Source organism: Hippocampus comes, unplaced genomic scaffold (genome assembly GCF_001891065.2).
Source record: "Hippocampus comes isolate QL1 unplaced genomic scaffold, H_comes_QL1_v1.1 scaffold94, whole genome shotgun sequence".
Lineage (NCBI taxonomy): Eukaryota > Metazoa > Chordata > Actinopteri > Syngnathiformes > Syngnathidae > Hippocampus > Hippocampus comes.
In genome coordinates, this window is record NW_017806059.1 from 2745576 (window position 1) to 2767529 (window position 21954).

At 40.7% G+C, this 21954-nt stretch overlaps 1 protein-coding gene across 2 annotated transcripts in view; it reads left to right on the forward strand.

Annotated features, from left to right (window-relative positions):
- mroh1 (maestro heat-like repeat family member 1) overlaps positions 1 to 21954 on the forward strand; it is a 45634-nt gene that overhangs the window by 7853 nt on the left and 15827 nt on the right. Inside the window, exons 6-29 of one of the 2 annotated variants that reach the window (XM_019893000.1) lie at positions 78 to 176; positions 375 to 526; positions 1375 to 1515; positions 4368 to 4460; positions 7323 to 7401; positions 7694 to 7807; positions 8307 to 8380; positions 8444 to 8566; positions 10262 to 10369; positions 10478 to 10622; positions 10856 to 10896; positions 11099 to 11240; positions 11419 to 11471; positions 14521 to 14628; positions 14710 to 14829; positions 16710 to 16832; positions 16913 to 17059; positions 17432 to 17458; positions 18357 to 18479; positions 19011 to 19090; positions 19327 to 19471; positions 19804 to 19899; positions 21394 to 21498; positions 21592 to 21727. In XM_019893000.1, coding sequence (XP_019748559.1) covers positions 78 to 176; positions 375 to 526; positions 1375 to 1515; positions 4368 to 4460; positions 7323 to 7401; positions 7694 to 7807; positions 8307 to 8380; positions 8444 to 8566; positions 10262 to 10369; positions 10478 to 10622; positions 10856 to 10896; positions 11099 to 11240; positions 11419 to 11471; positions 14521 to 14628; positions 14710 to 14829; positions 16710 to 16832; positions 16913 to 17059; positions 17432 to 17458; positions 18357 to 18479; positions 19011 to 19090; positions 19327 to 19471; positions 19804 to 19899; positions 21394 to 21498; positions 21592 to 21727 — 2574 coding nt within the window. The remainder of the gene's footprint in view (positions 1 to 77; positions 177 to 374; positions 527 to 1374; positions 1516 to 4367; positions 4461 to 7322; positions 7402 to 7693; positions 7808 to 8306; positions 8381 to 8443; positions 8567 to 10261; positions 10370 to 10477; positions 10623 to 10855; positions 10897 to 11098; positions 11241 to 11418; positions 11472 to 14520; positions 14629 to 14709; positions 14830 to 16709; positions 16833 to 16912; positions 17060 to 17431; positions 17459 to 18356; positions 18480 to 19010; positions 19091 to 19326; positions 19472 to 19803; positions 19900 to 21393; positions 21499 to 21591; positions 21728 to 21954) is intronic. The other variant, XM_019893002.1, reaches the window with a different exon arrangement.

The following is a 21954-nucleotide window of genomic DNA, read 5'->3' on the forward strand; positions in this document are numbered from 1 at the left end:
TATATATATATATATATATACATATATATGTGTGTGTGTGTGTTTTTATTAACACCATACTCTCTGCTTTTCTCTAGTTTATGGCATGGTGCCTTTCCTAAACGCTATTCTTGGTACCATGTTGCCTATGTTGAGCCTGACCAAACAAGACAACATGAAGTGGGTCTTCTCCTCCGGTAGGAACCGACTTTGATTTTCAGGTTTTTGATAGTATTTAACTCACTTCTGTAGGTGGATTGCTGCCGTAAATATTCACCTCCATCAGTAACACAGGAGGATTTCCGGAATTTCGGTGTTATTTTTGACAACAACAAAAGTTGAATCTTTAAAATCAATGATATGATTCTGTTCCTCTGTTTGTGGCTTTTCTTCAGCTCTGCGCCATTTCAGTGACAGTATCTTGGAGTACCTTGCCAATCTCGACAAGGCACCAGATCCCACAGTTAGGCAGGACACATTCTCAAGTGAAATCTGTGCTGCGTTTGACATCCTTTTCAATAACTGGTTACAGAGCAGAGAATCGAAGGTAAGAGCACACAACTTTGCTACTGGAGGTTGGTCCACCTGTACAGCCTGGAAGTCATGTGCACTCAGGCTTTACTGTAAGGTGGGAAGCTGCGACAAGCCTGCTCAAGCTTGGCATTTGTTCTCACAAAGTCAAATTAAATTTAAGACTGATTTTATGGCTTCCCAAAATACTTGATAAAGCATTAAATGTCATACTAGCAAAATATCAAATGCTATTTGCGCAACATCTCATCCGTACACATAAGATACTGTAGTGGAGATTCTAGTTTATTATGTCGCGTTTTGTGAAAAGGTAGCACGGTAGAGTGGTGTGTAGCATGTCCGCTTGTTGGTTCTGAGGTCTGCAGTTCAAATCTCGGCTCCAACTTTACTGTGTGGATCCTAATTAAGAAAAGGGCTAAATAAAATGGCTGGATTGAGGCAGGGAGGGAGTTTGAAGTTCAGATTGTTGAGATAAAATGTGTGGGGACAACCAAACAGCAGCAAACTTTTATTCCTTTTAAATATTCAACACTCATTTGTGTGGTGGAGCTTATAATATTAGTGACACACTAAAGAAGAACTGGAGAAAAATATTAGCATTTCTGCGCAGTCGTGATGAACACCATTTGGGAGGTATCCATTTACCACTCCCAATTGTATGCTTCGTATGCTTGTTCTTTGCTGTGATACAGAGGGCTGTTTTTATAGACAGTTACCTTATTTAGTTAAATGAAAGGTTTATCTTGCGAAAGTTGTTTTATTAGATCTAAGTATTTGATCTAAGAATGTCACTGCTGTCATCACCTTTTGTTTTAAGACACATTTTTGTATAATGTCCTGTCCTCCCTTTTGTCTTTCTTTCAGTTGAGGCTGACAGTAGCTGAGGCAGTGGGCTCAATGTGCCATCTGATGGCTAGTGATAAACTGGAGGAACACATCCCCAAGCTCATCCCTGCCATTCTGTCCTTGTACAAGAAAAACAACGAGCACTACATCATTAGCAAGGTGCCCCTGAGTTGCAACACCAGTAATTTTGGCTCTTAAGATTTCAAAGCAAGGCTCATGAATGCTAAGAATCAACATCTTTTCTTTCTTTAAATTGTAATTAGGGATGGGTACGGATAGATACCTTTATTTGGTATGGATCCATTTGGGTTGAAATTACCGAGCACCTATTCACATGAAATCAAACAGGAACGTGTTTCGGTTCCGAAGCGTGTCTTTCTATCTTGTGACTGTGCAGGAGTCGTAGATTTGGCACTTTTAATTTTTTTTGCAAAAATGTGTAAAATGTAACTTTAAGGTAATTCATAGAATTAGTCATCAACAGACCGATCAATTGTTGGATTTAGTGCCATGTAGTGGTGAACTAATAGAATGTAACAACCTAAACTCGTAGCGCACAGGTGTCAAACTCCGGTCCTGGAGGGCCACTGTCCTGCATGTTTTCCAAGTCTCCCTGTTGCAACACACCCAATTCAAATGATCAGATCGCAGTGGCGGGCCGTGCATGTCAACCTTCGGCCTTCAGTGACGTCACATACATTAACACAATATAGGCTCGTCAAGCAGCACTTAATTTCAGGAGCATTTAAAACCATCGAGTATGCATTCACAATTAAGAGCAGGAAACTAAATTTACAGATATTGTCAAAAATAAAAAGGTGATTTAAAAATACTAAATAAAATGCCACCCAAATTACGCTGTGTGATCTTAGTCTCTCCAATAAATTGCGCAATGTCGCAGTTTCATATAAGACACCAACCAAACTATGACAAAGCAAACTATTCTTTGAAAATAAAGTTAACAGATCATTTGCATTTTGAGAATAGGCTATACAACAGCAAATAACTGAAAATGTTGAGCAGCTGAGATTGAACGAACTTTAGTGCACGAAGGTGACTACAATGCGCCATTATAAATTGCAGGTGAGCAGATTTATTTGATACATTTTTGTATCTTTGTCATTTTATTTCGTTACCATTAATTTAATACTAACGAAATAAAATGACAAGAAGAAATGTAAAATAAAATTCATTGACTCACAATGTAGTGCCTGTTCACTGAGCTGCAGATCTACGCGAGTGTCCCCAAACGTTTTTAAACGCCCCGTAGCTTGTAAGTGCCCAGCCGTTTCCTTGCTGCCTTAGTAAATCAATCCAGTGTGGCTCCAAACACCAAATCGGTCAGTTGCAAGCAATAGGCATTCCCAGCAGTACGAGTTGCAGCATTTCACAGAGGCTGTGAGCCACGGGTAACGTTCATAATTGCTCATCTGAAAATGACGGACAAACCCTTTTCCTTGCTGGGACAGGTTAGCTAGAGCAGGAGTTGGGCGACCTCTTCGCACAATATCCAGCTTTTGGTGGTCCAGTCACGACGTAAGCCCTTCTAGCTGGCCCTGGTATGAAGACTCGTGATCTGATTGGCTATTGCAACCTGACTGTGCCCGTTCACTTATAGCGCACAGGGGCCTGCTCTTTTTAATCTGAAGGCCCCAAGCAAGTTTAATTTACCTGGCAACACAAGCTAGCTGAAATGTGATTGGTTAAAAACTCTACCATAATAACTAAGTTATTTATGGCTTTCAATGTTATTTAAAATTATTTAAAATAACATTGAAAGCCACTCGACTAAGTGGAAATAATATGACGTAAAGAATACAGAGAATAATTTTGTTTTCATATTTATGAAAATAAAATAACAAATTAAATTTGTTATTCTCAGAAAAGTAAATTTATTAAATTTACTTTTCTGAGAATGTTTAGGCCAGCAGAGAAGGCCTTGCTGGCCCTGACGGAACGCCACTGTCAGATCATCAGCAAGCTCTGTGGAAGCCTGATATTGAACCTGTTCATTTGAATCAAGTGTGTTGCAACAGGGAAACTTGAAAAACATGCAGGACAGCGGCCCTACAGGACCTGAGTTTGACACCTATGTGACGTAGCGCGTGCGTTTTGAAGTATGCACCCTACGATTCCTCAGAGGGACCACACTTCGCAAGCCTCCCACCAGTTTCTTCAGCAGAGTTGCAAGCAAAATGTCATCCCAAATGACTTCTAGCGTCATTATTCTCTCAAATGCGTGCGTGGCATTTGCTGCAGATGCTGTAGTCATCATGTTGAGGAACTACGTTTGCAAAGTTGGTTTTCTTCAGATATCCTTAGCAGAAAGATGGTGGCGAAACATGGCGGCCTCCTGTTGGGGAGGCGCATCCCATGTACGTAATATAATTAGTAATTACTTCACCTACAATTACAGAAAAAAAAAGACAATGTGATAGAACGTATTTTTTTTTGCAAGTTTTTGAAATTAATAGTGGCTTTTTGAAATAATTAACATTGAAAAAAAAAATCAACCAATTTTTACACGCTGCCCCTTTAAGAACATTGGAAATGCTCCCATGTAACACGTGTACTGTTTGCTTTTCCGTTTGCTTTTCGGTTTTTCGGCCCAGAGCACCGCAGCGCATCCTTGCTTGTTTGTGGCGGCTGCTGCTGAAAGCGGGTGCGGAGGCTAGGGGAGGCCGACCTTGCCACGGCCTCGCTCAGGTAGCATTAGAAATATCGCATTCGCCAGAAGGCCTGTTGCCTTCTTGTGGGGCTGCGGCGTGGTAGGTGGTGTGATTCATGGCAGCGCAGTGGTGGAGCCGGGGGGTCACGGTCTTGCTGATGAGCTGGCGCACCGGTGCAGGAGCGCACTTGGGAGCCCATCACTAATTGTAATTATATTTGGTTAAATCTTTGATAACAATTGTAACATAACAATTGTAGAACTATAATGATGTTGATTATTGACCTATTTCAGAGAAGTACATGTTTTTATTGTCGTTTTTCATCTCACCTTTTATGTATAGAGTCTTTGCCATGTTCTTGATGCTTCTGTGAACATGGGAAGCAGGGTGCTGGAGACTCAACTGGACAGTCTGCTCTTTGCACTGCATCAGCAGGTAACATGGTTCAGAAGAGTCTTTTAGTTGTAAATTATATTTGGTCTTTGAGATATGTGAAATATTTGACTGATAAATGGGCAGACACGATAATACAGTTCTTCCCTGTTTGGTGCAATTTCATTGCACTGTATTGTCGCTCAGCTGTTCAAAGCTCTAAATAATGACACGCAATTTTGCTAATCAATGACTTCAACTGAGGAGCAACTTAATAATATTGAGGAGCAATTTTTTGTTTGTTACCCTTAGGGTTTTATTGACCAATACAACTGCGAAATTATAACGAGGAGGTTGAATGCAGAGCTGCAGCTATAGAATATTTTAGTATTCAAATATCCTACAGAAAATTCTGTTGTTAAACTCAACTTGAGCAACTAGCGTTTTAGAATGCAACACAATCATATCGTAGGTTTATGGCTGTGAGTTTGAGTTTTATTCTTTATACTAGTAGAAGTTTTGAAAGTGTTCAAGGTTAAAATAAAGACACCTCAAGAGCAAACAGTAGAAATGGTAAACTATAGTAAATGTTGATTAATGTTCTCATCAACTACAATAAAACTGTTTAGATGGTTCATTTGTTCGATAATAATCCTCAAGAAGGATTTGAAGGACGATTAAGCTCAGTCAGTCAGAGTTTTCTCGGTTTTGTTTGATGCGAAATATTAATGAATTAATATAATAAGATAAGTAATTAATAAAATTAATTAAGTCTTTGGTGGTAATATAATTAGGTTAACCTATGCTGTCAGGTAATAGTAACTGATTTCAAAAGCAGAACAAAGTGGCCTAATTTAGAGTTTGGTGGTGGTCATAGTGGCTCATTACTTGTGTATATGTTGGGCTCCAAATGACTCGCCGGTGACATCACAAACAGACTGTCATACCCGAACTGTGGCTCATGCATTGATTCAGAAGGTATAGTTAGTAGTCAGGAGAACTAATATGAACTGCACGACCATCGACACTTAATACGCATATCCCAGTAAAATGCGTCAATTTTGGTGCAAAGACAGTCTAACACACTGGCCACGCAGATTTATTTATTTATTCAATATTCAGAACAATCACGGCGCATTACGGGGGCACAAATTAGTGATCAATGATTCCGTGATGTTTGGCAGCTCTGCATTTTGCCATATACAGTGCCGCATTTTTGTCATATACCGTAAAATCTGTACCGTAAAATGTGAGTGACATGTATATACAGTACAGGCATTTACAAAACCTCTGAGTCGTTTGGTGTTTTTTTTTTCTGAATACAGTTCTTTGGGAAAAAAACGTGATGTACATAAGCCGCGATAAATGAAGCGCGATATAGCGAGGGATTACTGTATTGCAACAGCTCTGATCACTAGCTGCAATTGCAGACTTCTGACCGCTGACAACTTGTGGTAATACAGATCATGCACAACTGTAGGTTCAAGGTGACCTGCTTTTTAATTTTGTTTTTAAATCCTTTTTTTTTTTTTTTTTTGTTAAAGTGAACATGATAGGATGCTCAGCGTGCGGTGTACACTAACACAATCCCCACCCGAATCCGATTTCCCTCTACACCAGGGGTCTCCAACTCAATTTTCCTGGGGGCCGCGAGAGCCTGGGTGAGGCTGGGCTGCATCAGGCTTTCCAAAAAAAAAAAAAAAAAAAAAGATATTCTTCAATGCTTTTGCTTCTGCTATACCCTATACTTTTTCAGTGCTTTGGTTCCGGTTTTCTACAAGAAAAGCTCTGATAAAACATCCCACTGTTCTCAAATATCTTAATTTTTATTTTTCTTCACAAAATAAGATGACAAAAATAAATAAATCAAAGAACTTAATTTCCGCTGGTACCAGATCAGCCTAGGGTCCTGCGCCTGCATATGACGTGAAACACGGCACAATTACTGATTGGTTAAAGGTCAGAAACCAAGTAAACACAAAGTGTTTGTGGGGGCTCTTTAATATTAAATTAAAGTTTGAAAAGTTCTGCTCGTGGCTAGCATGGAGCTAACGCTAACACTGACACATACACATAAAACTTCACTTGTGTGTATGTAAGAGTGCTAGCTCAGTGTTAGCGTTTTAGCACTCATTTTCCCCGTTCTTGTGCATGTGTCATGTCAGGTCTGGTGCTTCGGAGCACCCGGCTCCGGTGACAGCCACAGTGGCGTCTTGTTTATCTGTTTAAGTGTGTATTCAGCAGCAGCGGGTTGTTTAAATCTGTGGTTTACATGTGAATTCAAGCTGGTGCGTGGCACCGTGGGCACAGTCAGATTGTTGCTATTATCCGGGTGCTCCGAAGCTGTCTGCCTTCGAATGAAACAGACCTACCGGTAACTGTTTAGCACTGAGGTAGTGCTAACACATCCAGCATCCTTATCAAACTGGCACGGGCCACATGAACATTAAACTTTCATATCAAGGTGGGACCTCAAACTAGTGTCCTCCGGGCCGCGAGTTTCAGATCCCAGCTCTACACCCCTCGACTGGTCAAACGCGATGGACTGGTTGGGCACCCTTGGTCTCGGTACTGGTGAACATCTAACAATGTGAAACACTATTGTTTCTTATTAAGCCCCCTTTATAATACCCCCCCCCCCCTCAATTTGAGATTTATTTATTTGCAAAAAAAAAGTGTCATTCATGGGATTTTACTATAAACAGCCATTCGTAGTTTTGAGTGTCAGTGTTTGAGGTACAAAATATTTATTTTGACTCGCAAACTGCGATGCGAATCCACTTATTTTGAGCGTTGCTGTTCACAATAAACAATGCTCTGCCTTTATCCTTTATCCCCTGTTTTGTGATTGGTAGTGCCTTTTTAACTTACAGTTTTACAGTGTGTGTGCAAGTGTGAAAGACAACAGTGTTTTTCTCCCCTCAGGTGTCCACCTCCGTCGATTACAATAACCCTCCTACAGTCAAGAACCACAATGAGGTTCTTCGTTGCTTCAGTCTGTTAGGTAGCAAAACTTTTTCCTTGGGTTATTGGATTAACGGTATACAGACAATTGTGTTTATCAGCTGTAATGATTGTATTTCTATTGAGTCACAAGAACAATAATGAGATCCACCTTTTATTGGCGTCAGACTTGATGGCCCTTATAATAATCATATTAATTGAGCCTTTGTATAATCACTTTTCACTTTTGACCAATTTGTCCACACGTTTTAAATCTTGTTTTTATACTATTTTGGTCACAGTTTATAGATTTTGATGCTTGAATAGCTTTTCACCTACTTCTTCTATTCTAGCAAACACCTTCCCCGACCGAGTGGTAATGTTTGTTCTCCAGAGGCTTGAGAACAGCAATGAACGGAGTAGGTTTGGCTCACTGGCTGTCCTGCGTCATCTCATCAACTCTAGCAGTGAGCAAATACACACACCGTATTCATCCCTCACTGATCCCGTTCACTTTTTTTTATTTGATAGGAGAATTTTTAAATTACAGTATGTGTTTAACAGTTTCACGCAACAACTCATTGGTGTGGTTCTCGTGGGCGCACGTGCGCCTCACCGTCGAAAGGTTCTGAGTGCAAATCTCAACTCAGTCTCTCTTGTGTGGGGTTTTGCATATTCTCTGCTTCTGCTCTGATTACAAAAACCTGCATGTTGAGTTAAGTGAAGACTCTAAATTGTGCATAGGTGTGGATGTTGGTGTGAGAGGTTGTTGCACTCTGATTGGATGGCAACAGGTCTCAGGTGTACCTGAGTCAGCTGAGATCGGCTCCATCTCAAATGTGACCGTAATGAGATAAAAACTGTTTATAAACTAGATGGATGAATGGATGGAAGTGTTCTGCACTTCTTGTACAACTTCCCTGTTTGTTTATGTCATAATCTGATACTAGTGTAAATGTGTTGCAGCATCCATGATGGAGAGTAAGAAGCTTCTGATTCTAGCCAGCATTAGGCAACCAATGGCTGACCACAGTAACAAGGTAACACATGTTTAGATTCAGAATACTGATTGTCATCTAGACAACCATGAACTCTGTCTTTAGGTTAAGAAGCGTGTGGTCCAGGTTATCAGTGCAATGGCCCACCATGGTTACCTGGAGTTGGATGGAGGCGAGTTACTGGTGCGATTCATAGTGCAACACTGTGCATTACCGGACACATATCAGGTATTTTTTTTTTTTTTTTTTTTTTTTTTTTTAATGAATGTGAGACACATTTAAGTATTTCCTATATATACACATTCCCCTCCACAAGTATTGGACTGACCTGCTCAGTTCATTTGGTTTTGTTCGTTACTTGGGTTTTAGATGAAACGATGAATGTCAGATAAAAGTTCAGACTTCTAGCCTTTATTTCATGGTATTTACATCTGGATATACAGCAAGGTCAATTCCTTTGTTTTTGCTGTATACTTAAGACATTTCGGTTTCAGATCAAAAGATAAATATGAGACGCATGTTCAAAAGTCCAGCTTTTATTTCATGGTATTTACATCTAGATGTAATAATATCACCTCCAGGCAGAGCACCTTTTGTTTGAAGCCACCAACTTTTCAAGTGAGCAAATGTATTAGAACATAATTATGAAATTAAAGTGAATTATCTGAATCACATTTATTAGCCAAGTATGTAAAACACAAGGAATTTACTTTCCTCGTCATAACCCATCCAGAGGATCATAAACAAAACAATGACCAATAGAGGGAGCTAGAGTGGGAGCATAGTTTGAGCCTGAGAACTAACTTTAGCACATGCGGCATACATTTAAAAGACGTCTAACAAATCTCGAGACTTTACATGTAATGAGTGGGGAGGATTGTCTCCGTGGAGTCATCCTTGGCATATCAGGCTCGGGAAGGACAGGTTAGGAGCTGATAGGTCCTATCGTCTGTGTGTATTTTTCATCCAGGGCAAAATCCAGAAAACAATTGTTTCGGGAACAGGCCATCAATTATTTCAGACAGCCCTGAAAGTCTTTGAGCTTGTGACTCTCAATGGCATCAATTCGCTGAATCCTCGATCAGTTTTTCAAGGCTGGACGTAAATTACTCCTTGTTCTTTTCCATTTTGCGAAGAGACTCCAAAACCACATCACTTTGCGATTGAAATTGGTCAACACATGAGTCTTGAGTGTTGATCACCCGCCCTACACCTTCCATGACGACCAAGGATCTAAGGCAGGGGTGGCCAACCCGCGGCTCGCCAGCCACATGCGGCTCTTTGGTTGGTTCAATGCGGCTTACGAGCTTTCACATGACAAGCGTCGAAAACGCCTCCGCGCTGGCGCTGACATTCAAACAATGGCGCTATGTACAGCAGTACTTATGATGTCAGCGTATCGTCAATCCCCTTATTTGATTGACATACAGGGAAACCAGTCAGATGACAACTGAATCACCTCTCATGCGTAAAGAACGGTGCTAAGCGCTAAGCTAGCCAGCGAATTACCTCTGATTTAAGTCCACTTGGACTCAATGTCCGCCACCTCCCCGGGATGTGGGTGAAGTTCTGCCGGAGGTGGGAGTTGAAACTCTTTCTGGCGGCGGATTCTGTCAGACCTTCCCAGTAAACCCTCACAATACATTTGGGTCTCCCAGTTTGGACTGGCATCTTCCCCCACAACCACAAAATCGATCATCGAACTGCGGCCAAGGGTGTCGTCGAGCCATGTGCACATATGGACACCCTTATATTTGAACAGGGTGTTCATTTCGGAGAGTCTGTGACGAGCACAGAAGTCCAGTAACAGAACACTGCTTGGGTTCTGATTGGGGGACACATAAATTCATGATGCAATGAAAATTAAGGACACAAATATTTGTCTTTTCTACTGTAATTCTGTTTGTGCTTGTCTTCCTACAGCATGGACAGAAACCTGCAGACCCAGAAGAGGTAACAAACGAGTCACTGAGGACAATGTGTGACAACACACTTCATCTACTGACAACAACTGTTGGACGTTTGGCTGATGTATGTTAAGTACCAGTCACTCAATTTTGCTTGTACGTGTCTATTATAAGTACTGATTTTTTTGACCAGGTAACTAATATATTCATTTTCTTGACTATATTGTTGTAGGTGCTTTGGCCAAAGCTGCTCTACTACCTTACCCCACAACAGTACAGCAATGCCACCACTCCACTGTGTAAGAGTCTGATTGTACTTGGCAATAAAAAGAAAGACAACAAGGAACCTACCTTCAATATAGACTTTTCACAGGAAGGTAGGTGCAACATTAACTATCTTTGTTAATATGTACAGTATGGCATAAGTACGGGATGTGAAATCTAAACCCTAATATAGAAGAATACAGTGAGCAATTCACACATTCTTAGGCATATTTAAAAATGTCTTCATGTGTGATCAATCTTACTAACTTAACCCTCTCTATTACATATCTGGATTTGGTCATTTTATGTACATAATAGCAAGTTAAATGTTTTTTCTCTCTTGTAGTCAATCTTCCTTCGCCTCAAACACTGATGATCAAACTGCTAGTAAGTACAAGCCCCGTGTGATCACACAAATGGAAAATCAAAAATACAAAGTGCTTTTAGTTATTTGATATCAGATCTCTTAATATCCACTCGAACTTAATAGGGTTTTAACGGAGTAACATTTAGTCCTGATTCTGAAAATAAATGTGTAGGGAGCTTCTATTCACCATACCTATCTATGTTTGATGTTGCCTCATTCCAGGTCAATGCGGCATTTCCATTCAATAGCAGAGGTCATGGAGCTCCATCACTCTCCCTCCTACAAATCCTCTCTGTGAACATTCACCGCAACACAGAGGCTGTTTGGGACCAAGAGATCCCTCCTCTTTTGACAGTACTGGAAGGTTAGATGTTTCCTGACAGCAAAAAATGATCTACTACTGCATGAAAGTAATCGTTAAATCAAGCAAGCTTAAAGAAGACTGTTTGTTTTTTTAAATTATCATTATTATTATTTTTTTTTTTTTTATGACATTATCTGTCAAACTCAAATGTTTATCTGTGTTTCTTGTCCTTTTTCAGAGACAACTGCAGAGGACCTTGATAAGAAAAGCTGGAATGAAAATCTTTTGCAGGTGTGTTTTTGAAGTGTAAGATTATGTACACTTCAGTAAATTAATTACAGTCAGACCTCGGTTTTCGAACGTTTGTTCTCGACCAAAAATTTCGAGTTTTTTTATGCCTCGGATTACGACCAAAAATCGGTTCTCGACCAAACTGAGCACACTTGAATGCACCACTTGACTCCTCTCGCCTTCCTTACACGAGGAAAGCGTCACTTCCTCGGGTCGACGAGGAAGTGACGCTTACTCGTGTAGCGTTCCGTTGTAAGCAGACGTGTTCAATAAAGATTTTTTTTTTTTTTTTTAAAGAGCGTGGTTTCGGTTTTCGAACAAATCGGTTTTCGAACAGCCTTCTGGAATGGATTATGGTTGAAAACCGAGGTATGACTGTACTAATATCCTACAGTCTGAGGTATAACCATTGTTTCCTTTTGAACTGGATAACCTTAATTAACGTGTATTTTAGAATATCGTCACTGTCAGGCGGAATCCTCTGTCCAAATCTGGACATACTCATTGCCCCCCAGCTCAGTGCCTGTGCATGGGCGTTCAACCCGGTGGATGAGAGGGTAGCCTCCCTACACCTTTGGGTTGAGGGGCCAGGTCCTGACTGTTGTTTGTGCCAATACACCAAGCAGCAGCTCAGAGTACCCACCATTTGATGAGTCCTTGCAGGGTGTGCTGGAGAAGACTCCCTCTGGGGACTCCCTCGTTCTACTGGGCGACTTCAATGCTCACATGGGCAATGACAGTGAGACCTGGAAGAGCGTGACTGGGAGGAACGGCTCCACCCAGTCAGAACCCGATTGGTGTTCTGTTATTGGAGTTCTGTGGTCGCCACAGATTGTCCATAACAAACAGAACACCATGTGCACTCGATGACAGGAATCCCTTGGCCGCAGTTTGATGATTGACTTTGTGGTCGTGCCATCAGATTTGTGGCCACGTTTTGGACAATCGGTTTAAGAGAGGGCCGACGCTGTTAACTGGTCACCACCTGATGCTGAGTTTGCTCTGATGGTGGAGGACAATGCCGGCCCCACCTGGCAGAACCAAACCTTTTGTGAGGGTTTGCTTTCTGTCAGAATCCCCTGTCAGAAAGAGTTTTAACTCCCACCTCTACAGAACTTCGTCCATTGAGTCCAAATGCATCCTGCTCTGTGGCTCTATTGTTGAGAAAGACGATTGGAGTTGTGGCCCAAAGGTGGTCGGTGCCTGTCGTGGAGTGAATCCCCCAACCCGCTGGTGGGCACAGGCAGTCAGTGATGCTTATCAAGCCTTGGGGACTCCTGAGGCAGGTGACGGGTACCGGGTGGCAGAAGACTGCTTCGGTGCTTACCGAGGTAAAAACTCGAGTGTGGGAGGAATTCGGCTCTTCTATCACTGTGGTTGAAGTCATAGATGTGGTTAAAAAGCTCCTTGGTGGTGAAACCCCGTGGATGGGTGAGATCTGTCCGGAGCTCCTCAAGGCTCTGGATGTTGTGGGACTGTCCTGGTCGACACGTCTGTGCAACATCATGTGGACATCAGGGACAGTGCCTCTGGATTTGCAGATCAAGGCAGTGGTCCCTTTTTTTAAGAAAAGGGACCGGAGGGTGTGTTTCGACTACAGAGGGATCACACTCCTCAGCCTCCCCGGTAAGGTCTATTTAGGGGAGCTGGAGAGGAAAGTCGAATCTCAGATTCAGGAGGAACAGGGTAGTTTTCTTCCCGGCCGCAGAGCAGTTGACCAGCTCTACACAGTCTGCATGGTCCTTGAGGATGCATAGGATTCAGTCCAACCAGTCTACATGTTTTTTGTGGCCTTGGATTGACTATTTCTCTCTGAGTTCTGTGGTGGGTGCTTTGGGAGTATGAGGAACAAAATCCCTGATACAGGCTTTTTGGTCCCTATACCACCGATGTCAGAGTTTGGTTTGCATTGGCGGCAGTATGCCGGATTCATTTCTGGTGAGAGTTGTACTCCACGAAGGCTGCCCTTTGTCACCAATTTTGTTCATAACCTTTTATGGACAGAATTTCGAGGTGCAGCCGAGGCATTGAGTGGGTCCGGTTTGGTGGCCTCAGTATTGCATCTTTGCTTTTTGCTGATGATGTGGTGCTGTTGGCTTCTTCAAGCCACGATCTCCAACTCTCACTGGATCGGTTTGCAGCCAAGTGCAGAGTGTTTGGGATGAAAGTCGGCACCCCTAAATCTGAGACCATTGTCAGAGTAGCAAAAGGGTGGAGTGCCCTCTCCGGACCGCGGATGGCACCTTGCCTCAAGTGCAGGAGTTTTAAGTATCTTGGGGTCTTGTTCACGAGTGATTGCAGGATGGAGCGGAACTTTGACAGGCAGATAAGTGCAGCGTACTCTGTCTCGGTCTGTCGTGGTGAAGAAGCAGCTGAGATGAAGCTCTTGATTTACCAGTCGCTCGACGTTCCTCCCCTCATCTATAGTCACGAGCTGTGGGTTGTGACCAAAAGAACGAAATCCCAGATACGAGCGGCCAAAAGGAATTTCTTCTGCAGAGTGTCCGGGCTCTCCCTTCGAATAAGATGAGAAGCTCGGTCATCCGGGAGGGGCTCAAGAGTCGCGCCATTGCTCTTCCACATTGGGGGAGTCAGATGAGGTGGTTCGAGCATTTGCATAGAATGCCTCCTGGATGCCTCCCTGCTGATGTGTTCCGCGCATGTCCACGGGGATGACCCAGAACACACTGAAGAGATGATGTTTCCTGGCCGGCTGTGGGATCCCCTGGGAAGAGCTAGAAGTGCCTGTGGGGAGAAAATTCTGGACATCCCTGCTGAAGCTGCTGCTCCCGTGACCCCATGCCAGATAAGCGGTAGAGAATGAATGAATGGATGGATGGATTGACCAATCAATCTGAAGTCTCAAAAATGGCTTACCCTCTTTGACGATGCAGTGTGAAAAGTGATATTTTTGGTTATGTAAGGATTCCACCTGATGCCAGTGATATGGTTTTGCACTCAGGATCATGATGATCGTTCGTAAATATCTTTTATCAAAAGTTTTAAGTTTGAAGGAAATGCCATTTCACCATAATGGGTATGTCTCCAGCTCCTAGCTAAAACTTTGGTGGCTGTTGAAGATGACAAGTGGGTCTGCCAGTTTGCAGCAGAAGCAACAAGTTATCTTTCCACCTATAACAATGCTTTGGACGAGAAGGTACACGTCTACTTCCTTAAAGGCTTAACCCATTGCAACATGAAGTAATATTTTTCAATGTTTATTTTCTTTCCTTGACAGAGCTTCCTGTATCAGTGTATTGGAGTGACCCTCCAGCATTCTTTTAACAAGGACTTTGTTAAAAAACAATTGCAAGAAATCCTCCTCAAAGCACGACACAATGATGCTGTTGAAAGAGAGGTATTGTCAATTTTAAGTTATTACATTCTCATGAGCTGGATTTGCCGAGAGTAATTGACTCGACTTAAACTTGTAGTTCATATCTCAAATAATTGCAACTTTTGTGGGGTTGAAGCACTGAGCCGAAATGACAGCTCGATGGGTGCTTGCCAATATTCATACATGGCAATTTTCCGCGGATCCGCGGAAATCCGCCGTTTTATTTCTTAAATTGATCATTTTTGTGAATCGCCTAAATCCGTTGAGAAAATTTTAGGGGCGGTCAGGTACCTTATCGTCGAGTTTTCACGAGCTCTCCCGAACAGTCTCTCCGTTTTCCGTTTGTAAACAGCCCTGCGATTGGACGTGTATGAAAGCTTCAACTAATCAGATCACTGAAGGCATTATTTGTTGCGGAAGTCTTAGCTCGATTATAAACGGCCCAGCGATTGGTTAACTACAAGCGATTGGACCAATCAAATTGCATGTAACATATTATTTTACCTGATTCATGGCGGCCTGTTCGTCTCGCAAATTCATTGTTCTGGGATCGTTTTGAGCGGAATTATGAAATTTTTGACGAAAGATCAGGAGTCTTTAATCCTAGAAATTGACTCAAATGTCAAGAATAAATTCCGATTGGACTGGCTTGACAGAAAAGTCACTGTAAAGGTTAAAATTGGTTCCAAGTTCGACGAAGTTACAGAAGCTCTTGGACAATAAGCTTTGACGTAGCAGGCAAAGCTTATTGTGTGTATTGTAGTGACTTAATTAACTATGGCTCCCGTGGATGCGTGGCACTGACAGATCATGCAACAAAAGTGAAAAAACATGCCGACAAAATCGCCATTCGACGGAGCAATTATTCTTTGGGATCGGCATTTTTCAAACAAACTTAGTCAGCGGATACAACTAAAGACGTTACACGCTGGGGTACTTACTTTGGCTGAACCAAGCAACGAAATCTGCTCCACTGACGCCCCTCGCCGATAGACAGGTACACTCCGAGGTATATACTTTTTTTATTCAAAGATACGAGGATGATATTTTCAATTTTATTTGGTATGCATTTGTAGCAACAGCATGATAACATTTATTTGTTTTTATTTGCGTTTTATATTCATATTGATAATTCACGTTTTGTCTTGGATAATAAAGCACGGTTAGGCATAATAAATTGTATGCATAATAAATATTCACTATCACTGTATGAGGTAAAAATCAACAGCTTTTTATCACATTTACACAACACTTTATGAATACAAGTCATGAACAAATCTTAAATATGGCAGGGAATGTGTTTACTTTTTTAGTTTTGATTTTGAGCAACAAATTTGGAGTTACATCTTGGTGCTCACCAGGAATGCATAGGCAAAATTGCACAAATTTCCACTTGAAAGAATAGTGGCGATCTTGGGATTTTTTTCTGTTCAATTTTCAAACTGTGTAAATTTAATACACTTCATCTTCAGCATGTTTAGTGCCACTTTTGTAAGTAATCACGCCCCCGTCCAGGCCACGCCCCGTCCAGGCCACGCCCCTTCCGCTTTTTTCATCACTCGCCATTGCCATGTATGAATATTGAATATTAATAAACACTGTAATTAATGGTCATCTATTTTCTAATGTGAAAGTTCATCTTCAGTAAATGTTGTCATATTTGAGTAAATAGCACATTAAAAAACTGGAACAAAAAAACAATCAGATTTTTGTATTCATTTTGAAAATGACTACAACTGAGAAACTGTTCTTTCTCAATAAATGCGGTTGGATAATTATATTTAGTAGTTTACAAGCAGGAAAGTAGAACATTTTGATTTGAATCTTTCCCATAAGTTTGACAAAATAGTACTGGATTTGAATAAATAGAACGTAAGTAATTTGGTTTTCTCGTTTGGCAGGGTTTGGCTTTGGGCATTGGCTTGTGTGCCAACAGTCATTTAGAAGGAACTCTGGCCAAGCTTGACGAGTTTGGAAAGTCTGATGCATTCAAGAAATCCCCAAGTATCTTCAACCTGCTCAAAGTAAAAAGATATTCCATCCTTCCATCCATTTCTCATCATTTGACGTAATCAGTTGATCCTCAATTTCTCTGTCTCCTTAGGATCGAAATGAGGTTGAGACGGAGAAGGTAAAAAGCACTTTAATATTGTGTTACGGTCAAGTGGCCGTGAACGCTCCTCCAGAAAAGATCCTCAATCGCATTGATCAAGACATTCTTCGCTGCATCAATAAACACTTCAACACAAAGGTAATAAAAACACTGTGGTGATACACTTAAGGATGTTTGTTTGTGGTTGTGGTCACAAAATGGAAGAATTTTTTTTTTTAAATTTAGTCTGTATTCTCAGAAAGATTTTTTTGAAGTGTGTTGAATCATTTATAATACAGAGCATTAAAAAGAGATTAATTAAAAAGGCATAGGTTTAAATCAACATATCTCAGTGAAACTTTTATTTTTTCACTACATAATCAATATCTTAGCATTATTTTTTTTTTCAACAGTAACAAAATCTTACAAATTTAGTTTGTAAGTTGCAACCGTTTTTTTGTTTCTAATCTTGGGTTTCAACCTTGATATTTATATTTGGCCTTGTGACTATAATACCTCTATTTCATACAGGTTCTTGGGATTAAAGTAGAGACAAAGGTATCGTCACAGGGATAGAGGGGCTAAATTTATCTGTCATAACTTCAAAGTTAACTTTCTTACTTTCCTGGTGTTTTCCCCTTTTCTGGTGGATACATTTGCAGTGATGCTGTCTTTGAAATTTTGCCTAAAGCCTAAAAGTCAGAAATAAGCTTGTTGCATTTTCATTTGCAGCCAACTTTTTAACAACCTTACATTTTCAACTTTTCCACTCTAAGGGTATCATTTTGTCAGTGGTATTGACACTATGATGGGGGCATTTTTTTATGCCTAAAATGCTTCGGTTTGCTTTTAAAGTCTTTCTCTGTTGCTCATAAAAGTGAACAGAACAATCATGTACAAAACATTTTGGACTAACTTCTTGCATCATTCATGGATCACGATTAATGAACAAGAACATTATTGCTCGTAATTGCTTTGTGTTCAACAATGTGATCTCTATCTTGTTCAAATTAAAATTCATTTCAATGTCTAAAGTTCTGATTAGATTTTGGAGACTGCTCCATGAATGCTGAGCAGGCTTCGTTTCATTTTGTTTTTGACTCCAAACCGCGTTCTCAGATTCAATCAGGTCTGTCACTTTCTAGACCATAGAATGTTCGTGGCTGTTTAACTAACCTCATCAACGCTGATTCAAACTCTTCATCTACAACAATGGCGACTCGATCTTAATGCTAGATTGTTTATGTTGCTCTTGATTCTAGCATTTACTTACTTTTGCTTTGCTGTTTCTAAAATATGCTACTGGCGGTGGTGTACATTCTTCAGAACTGTGGCATTTGAGCCTGTAAACAAAATCTTGTGTTGTTTCTGTCCTTTCACCTTGCTCTCTTTTGTGTCCTACGTTTTCTTTTTCTATGCCCGTAATTGTGTGTTTGTGTGTGTGGCCAAATCGTAGGATTTGACAATGAAACTAAGTTTGATCCAGAGTGTTGGCCTTGTTGCCAAAGCCATCAGTGAGTGTGTAAAGAAACAAGGCTATGTCTTCTCCCGCAAACAAGAACTCATTGCTCTTATCCAGGTGAGTGAACAGCACTTTAATTTGCTTCATAAAGCAAATGATGAAGCATATGATTAGCGTGGCGTGTGCCTGACCGTCTAGTGTGCTCAGTCCTACCTCCTGGATGTTGCATGCTCTCTCCTAGTTTGCGTGGTTGTCCGACAGGTACTCTTGGCACCCTACTGCATTTCAAATACATGCGTGTTAGTTGAAATTCATGATTTAATTGAGTGGGAATTATTATTATTTGCCTGAGTGTGAAGTAACAATAGGGCCAAAATCAGAATTAATTGCTTGATAACAGACGAGCAGCTCACATAAAATTGAATTGGTTGTTTAATTTCATATTTGATACGGTGTATTTATAAAAGGAGTGAAAAAGTACATTTTCACTAATGTCACCTTTAGTGGTTTTTACTATGCACATTGACCCTGCCCCAAATGTTGGGTAGTATAACTTTGGAGTGATGCTGCTAATCAACAAATAACAAGTACAACAATACCTTGTCACTTTTATTGGTTGACTATTCTCTGATTTGTTTTCTTGGACAGGATTTTATTAAGGCAGAACCTGCTGATGCGCTTCGGAGTCCAGTGCGCCACCTGGTCATGAGCACTTGTGCCAACCTAATGTATCCTGCTATGTTCCTCAGGAGTCTCACAGTTGAAGTAGACTAGCTATTGATGTTTAGTCTCTGAAACAAACAAACAAACAAACAAACAAACATTTTTCCCCAACAAAGGTCTATTGACAGCGGATCTTGGCAAACTGAAGAAAACAGATCTGTGAAATTGATGTTATTACTTTCTGGTGTGACACTCATTTCATTTCCCCAGTGTTTTATCCTTTGACCTTTTAGTGCTTCAGGCCTCTCGACCCTGCACTGAGTGAGAATGAGACCTTTGACTTGCTGAAGGTGTGTGTGAACAGTGTGTTTTCTCTTCCACCTGAGCCGCACACTCCAGAGAAAATAACAAAAGAAGAAGAAATACTTGACCCCAAACAAAGAAAGGTGAACTCAGCACAATTTCACATTAAAGCTTGTATCCCACTTGGCATAGGTTGAAAAAAAATGTGGGTTTATGTCAGAGTCCATCAAGGTTCGTTCAGGGTCGCAAATGTTCGCAAAACACTCACCAGATATTCACCAACAGGTTTGATGTTGTCTCTTGTGATAAGAAAAGTACAGGTGAACATTTGTGACTTTGAACACACCTTGACGAGAACGGAACTTTCGCTGCCTTCGGAACACAGTGGGATGGGGGGCTTAAGATATAACCTTGCACATGTACTACATTTTTATCACGCTACATTGTTAGCCAAACCAACACATCTTGTGTGCAGGCCTTGTACAAAGATACGTTGTCTTCACTGCATGAGTTACTGAGCAGTGTGCTTGGTAAGGATCCCACGCCTGATAGTTTACAGAGTGTATTCAAGGTAGGCCTCTTATTTTTCTACCCCATGTAGCTTTTCTTGTATTTTGTTACTTTGTAGCAATGGCAATAGTCATGATCATGAATTACTGACTTACTGTGCTCATAATAAACGTTGTATATTCAGTTCTCTATATATGTTCCGAAATGTCACTTCACATCGTTCGACATGATATGTAGTCCACTGACATTCATTAGGGCTGTCCTCATTTGTGCACCATCATTTCCAATGATTTTGTCTTAAAAAAAAAAAAAATTGTGAGCCAATCGCGATACTTGTCTTCACTTTCATGCGCAAGCGATGTGGAAAAACCAACATAGGTTTTATTCTATAAAACATTCATTTGTAACAAAGCCACTGTATACAAAACAAACCAACCGGATAGAGATCATGGTCTCCACATATACTGTAGTGTCTTGAGATACATTGTGACAAAATGCAATACAAAAGCCTGATGGTAAAATAATACACAACCACTCTGAGCTGCTAAAATTACACTGCATCAACTCTCTTGAATTAAACATTTTAACATTGAATGTCTCGGAAACTGTTAAGGATATAAAAACGCATCTGGTAAATTCAGAAAGCTGGTAATCTCAATTTTTACATGGAATGTTCAAAGATGTTCAGTGTGAGCACCATTGGTCACATGACACAAATTCTTGTCAAACGCGTCCCAGCATTACATTGTCAATGGTTGCAACAGCTTCTGTTATTCGTGCCTTCAGCTTAAAGCATAAGCACCCATCCGTTATGAATTTACCATGCCATCTCACTATGGACTTCCTCTCTGGTGGCTCCTTTCCGAATTCTCTGCGAAATGCACGTTAAACAACAGTCCATGATTCAGTTTTTGCAAATTCAAGCACATAAAATGCCTTTTCTGGTGGAGTGAACGCCATTAATGGGCCTGAAAAGAAATAAAAAAATCAATAGCCTTATGAAAAACTTTATGTAATTAATTAGCTTTAAAATGGCTCGACTTTTATCTTACTACCATTCATAGTTAAGGAGATATGATGACTTCAAATGTGCCCAAGACTTTTGGAACACCCTGTATATTGTCACCGCTTTTGTCTCTGGGTTTAAGTTCCACAAGATTTTTACTGTTTCTAAATGTGAGGTTTGAGACAAGTTAAGCTCATAAATGCCTCAAATTTGATTAATTCCCAAATTTTTCATGTTTATAATGCATCGTTTAATGGGATGTTTAGCATAATCCTCCTGAGGTGGATAAAATATATCCAATTTATGATTATTATTATTACATTTATTAATTAATGAATACATGCGTACAAGTTTAATACACAACCAAAGGTGAGTTTTGTCACAGTTGTGTACGGCGGGAAGACTTTGTCACATTTTTGCAAGTTTCAAGTTCATTTAATTGAAAGCCTATCTTATATTCTGTCTTGTTGCAACTTAAAAAATGAATAGTTAACCTTCATGTTTCCATCCATTGCTCTTTTTTGTCTCTCATCATCGCATCCTACACAGCACATAGAATGCTGGCTGACCTCAACACAAGACCACGAGAGAGAGAGAGCTATCTTGGCCACTGCTCACATGTTGACTCACTACTTGGACAACATGACAGTAAAGGTGAACACAGACTCAGGTGCCGCTTAACTGCATGACCCAACTGTTTTTGCAAGACATTTAATTGAGACTTTTCTCATGTGCTTCCTTGTCTAGAACATGATGTCCTTCCACAACCTTGGAGCTCTCCTGGGACGACTGTCTCCACGCTGCTCCGACCCTCACGTCGCTGTCCGCACCACCGCCATTGACTGTGTATACATACTGCTCACCATCCAACTACGCTATGAAGGTGAGGACATCATTTTTATTATTAATTATTTTATTTTTTCATTTATTAACATTGTTCAACTTTTCATATGTTATGTAATAGAAACTCAATTCCAATGAAGTTGGGATGTTGTGATAAGATATCCTTTATTTGTCCCACACTGGGGAAATTTACAGTCTACAGCAGCAAGATTGTGGGTAGAAAGAAGAAAAACAAAGTGTATGCATTCACAAATTTTTATATATATA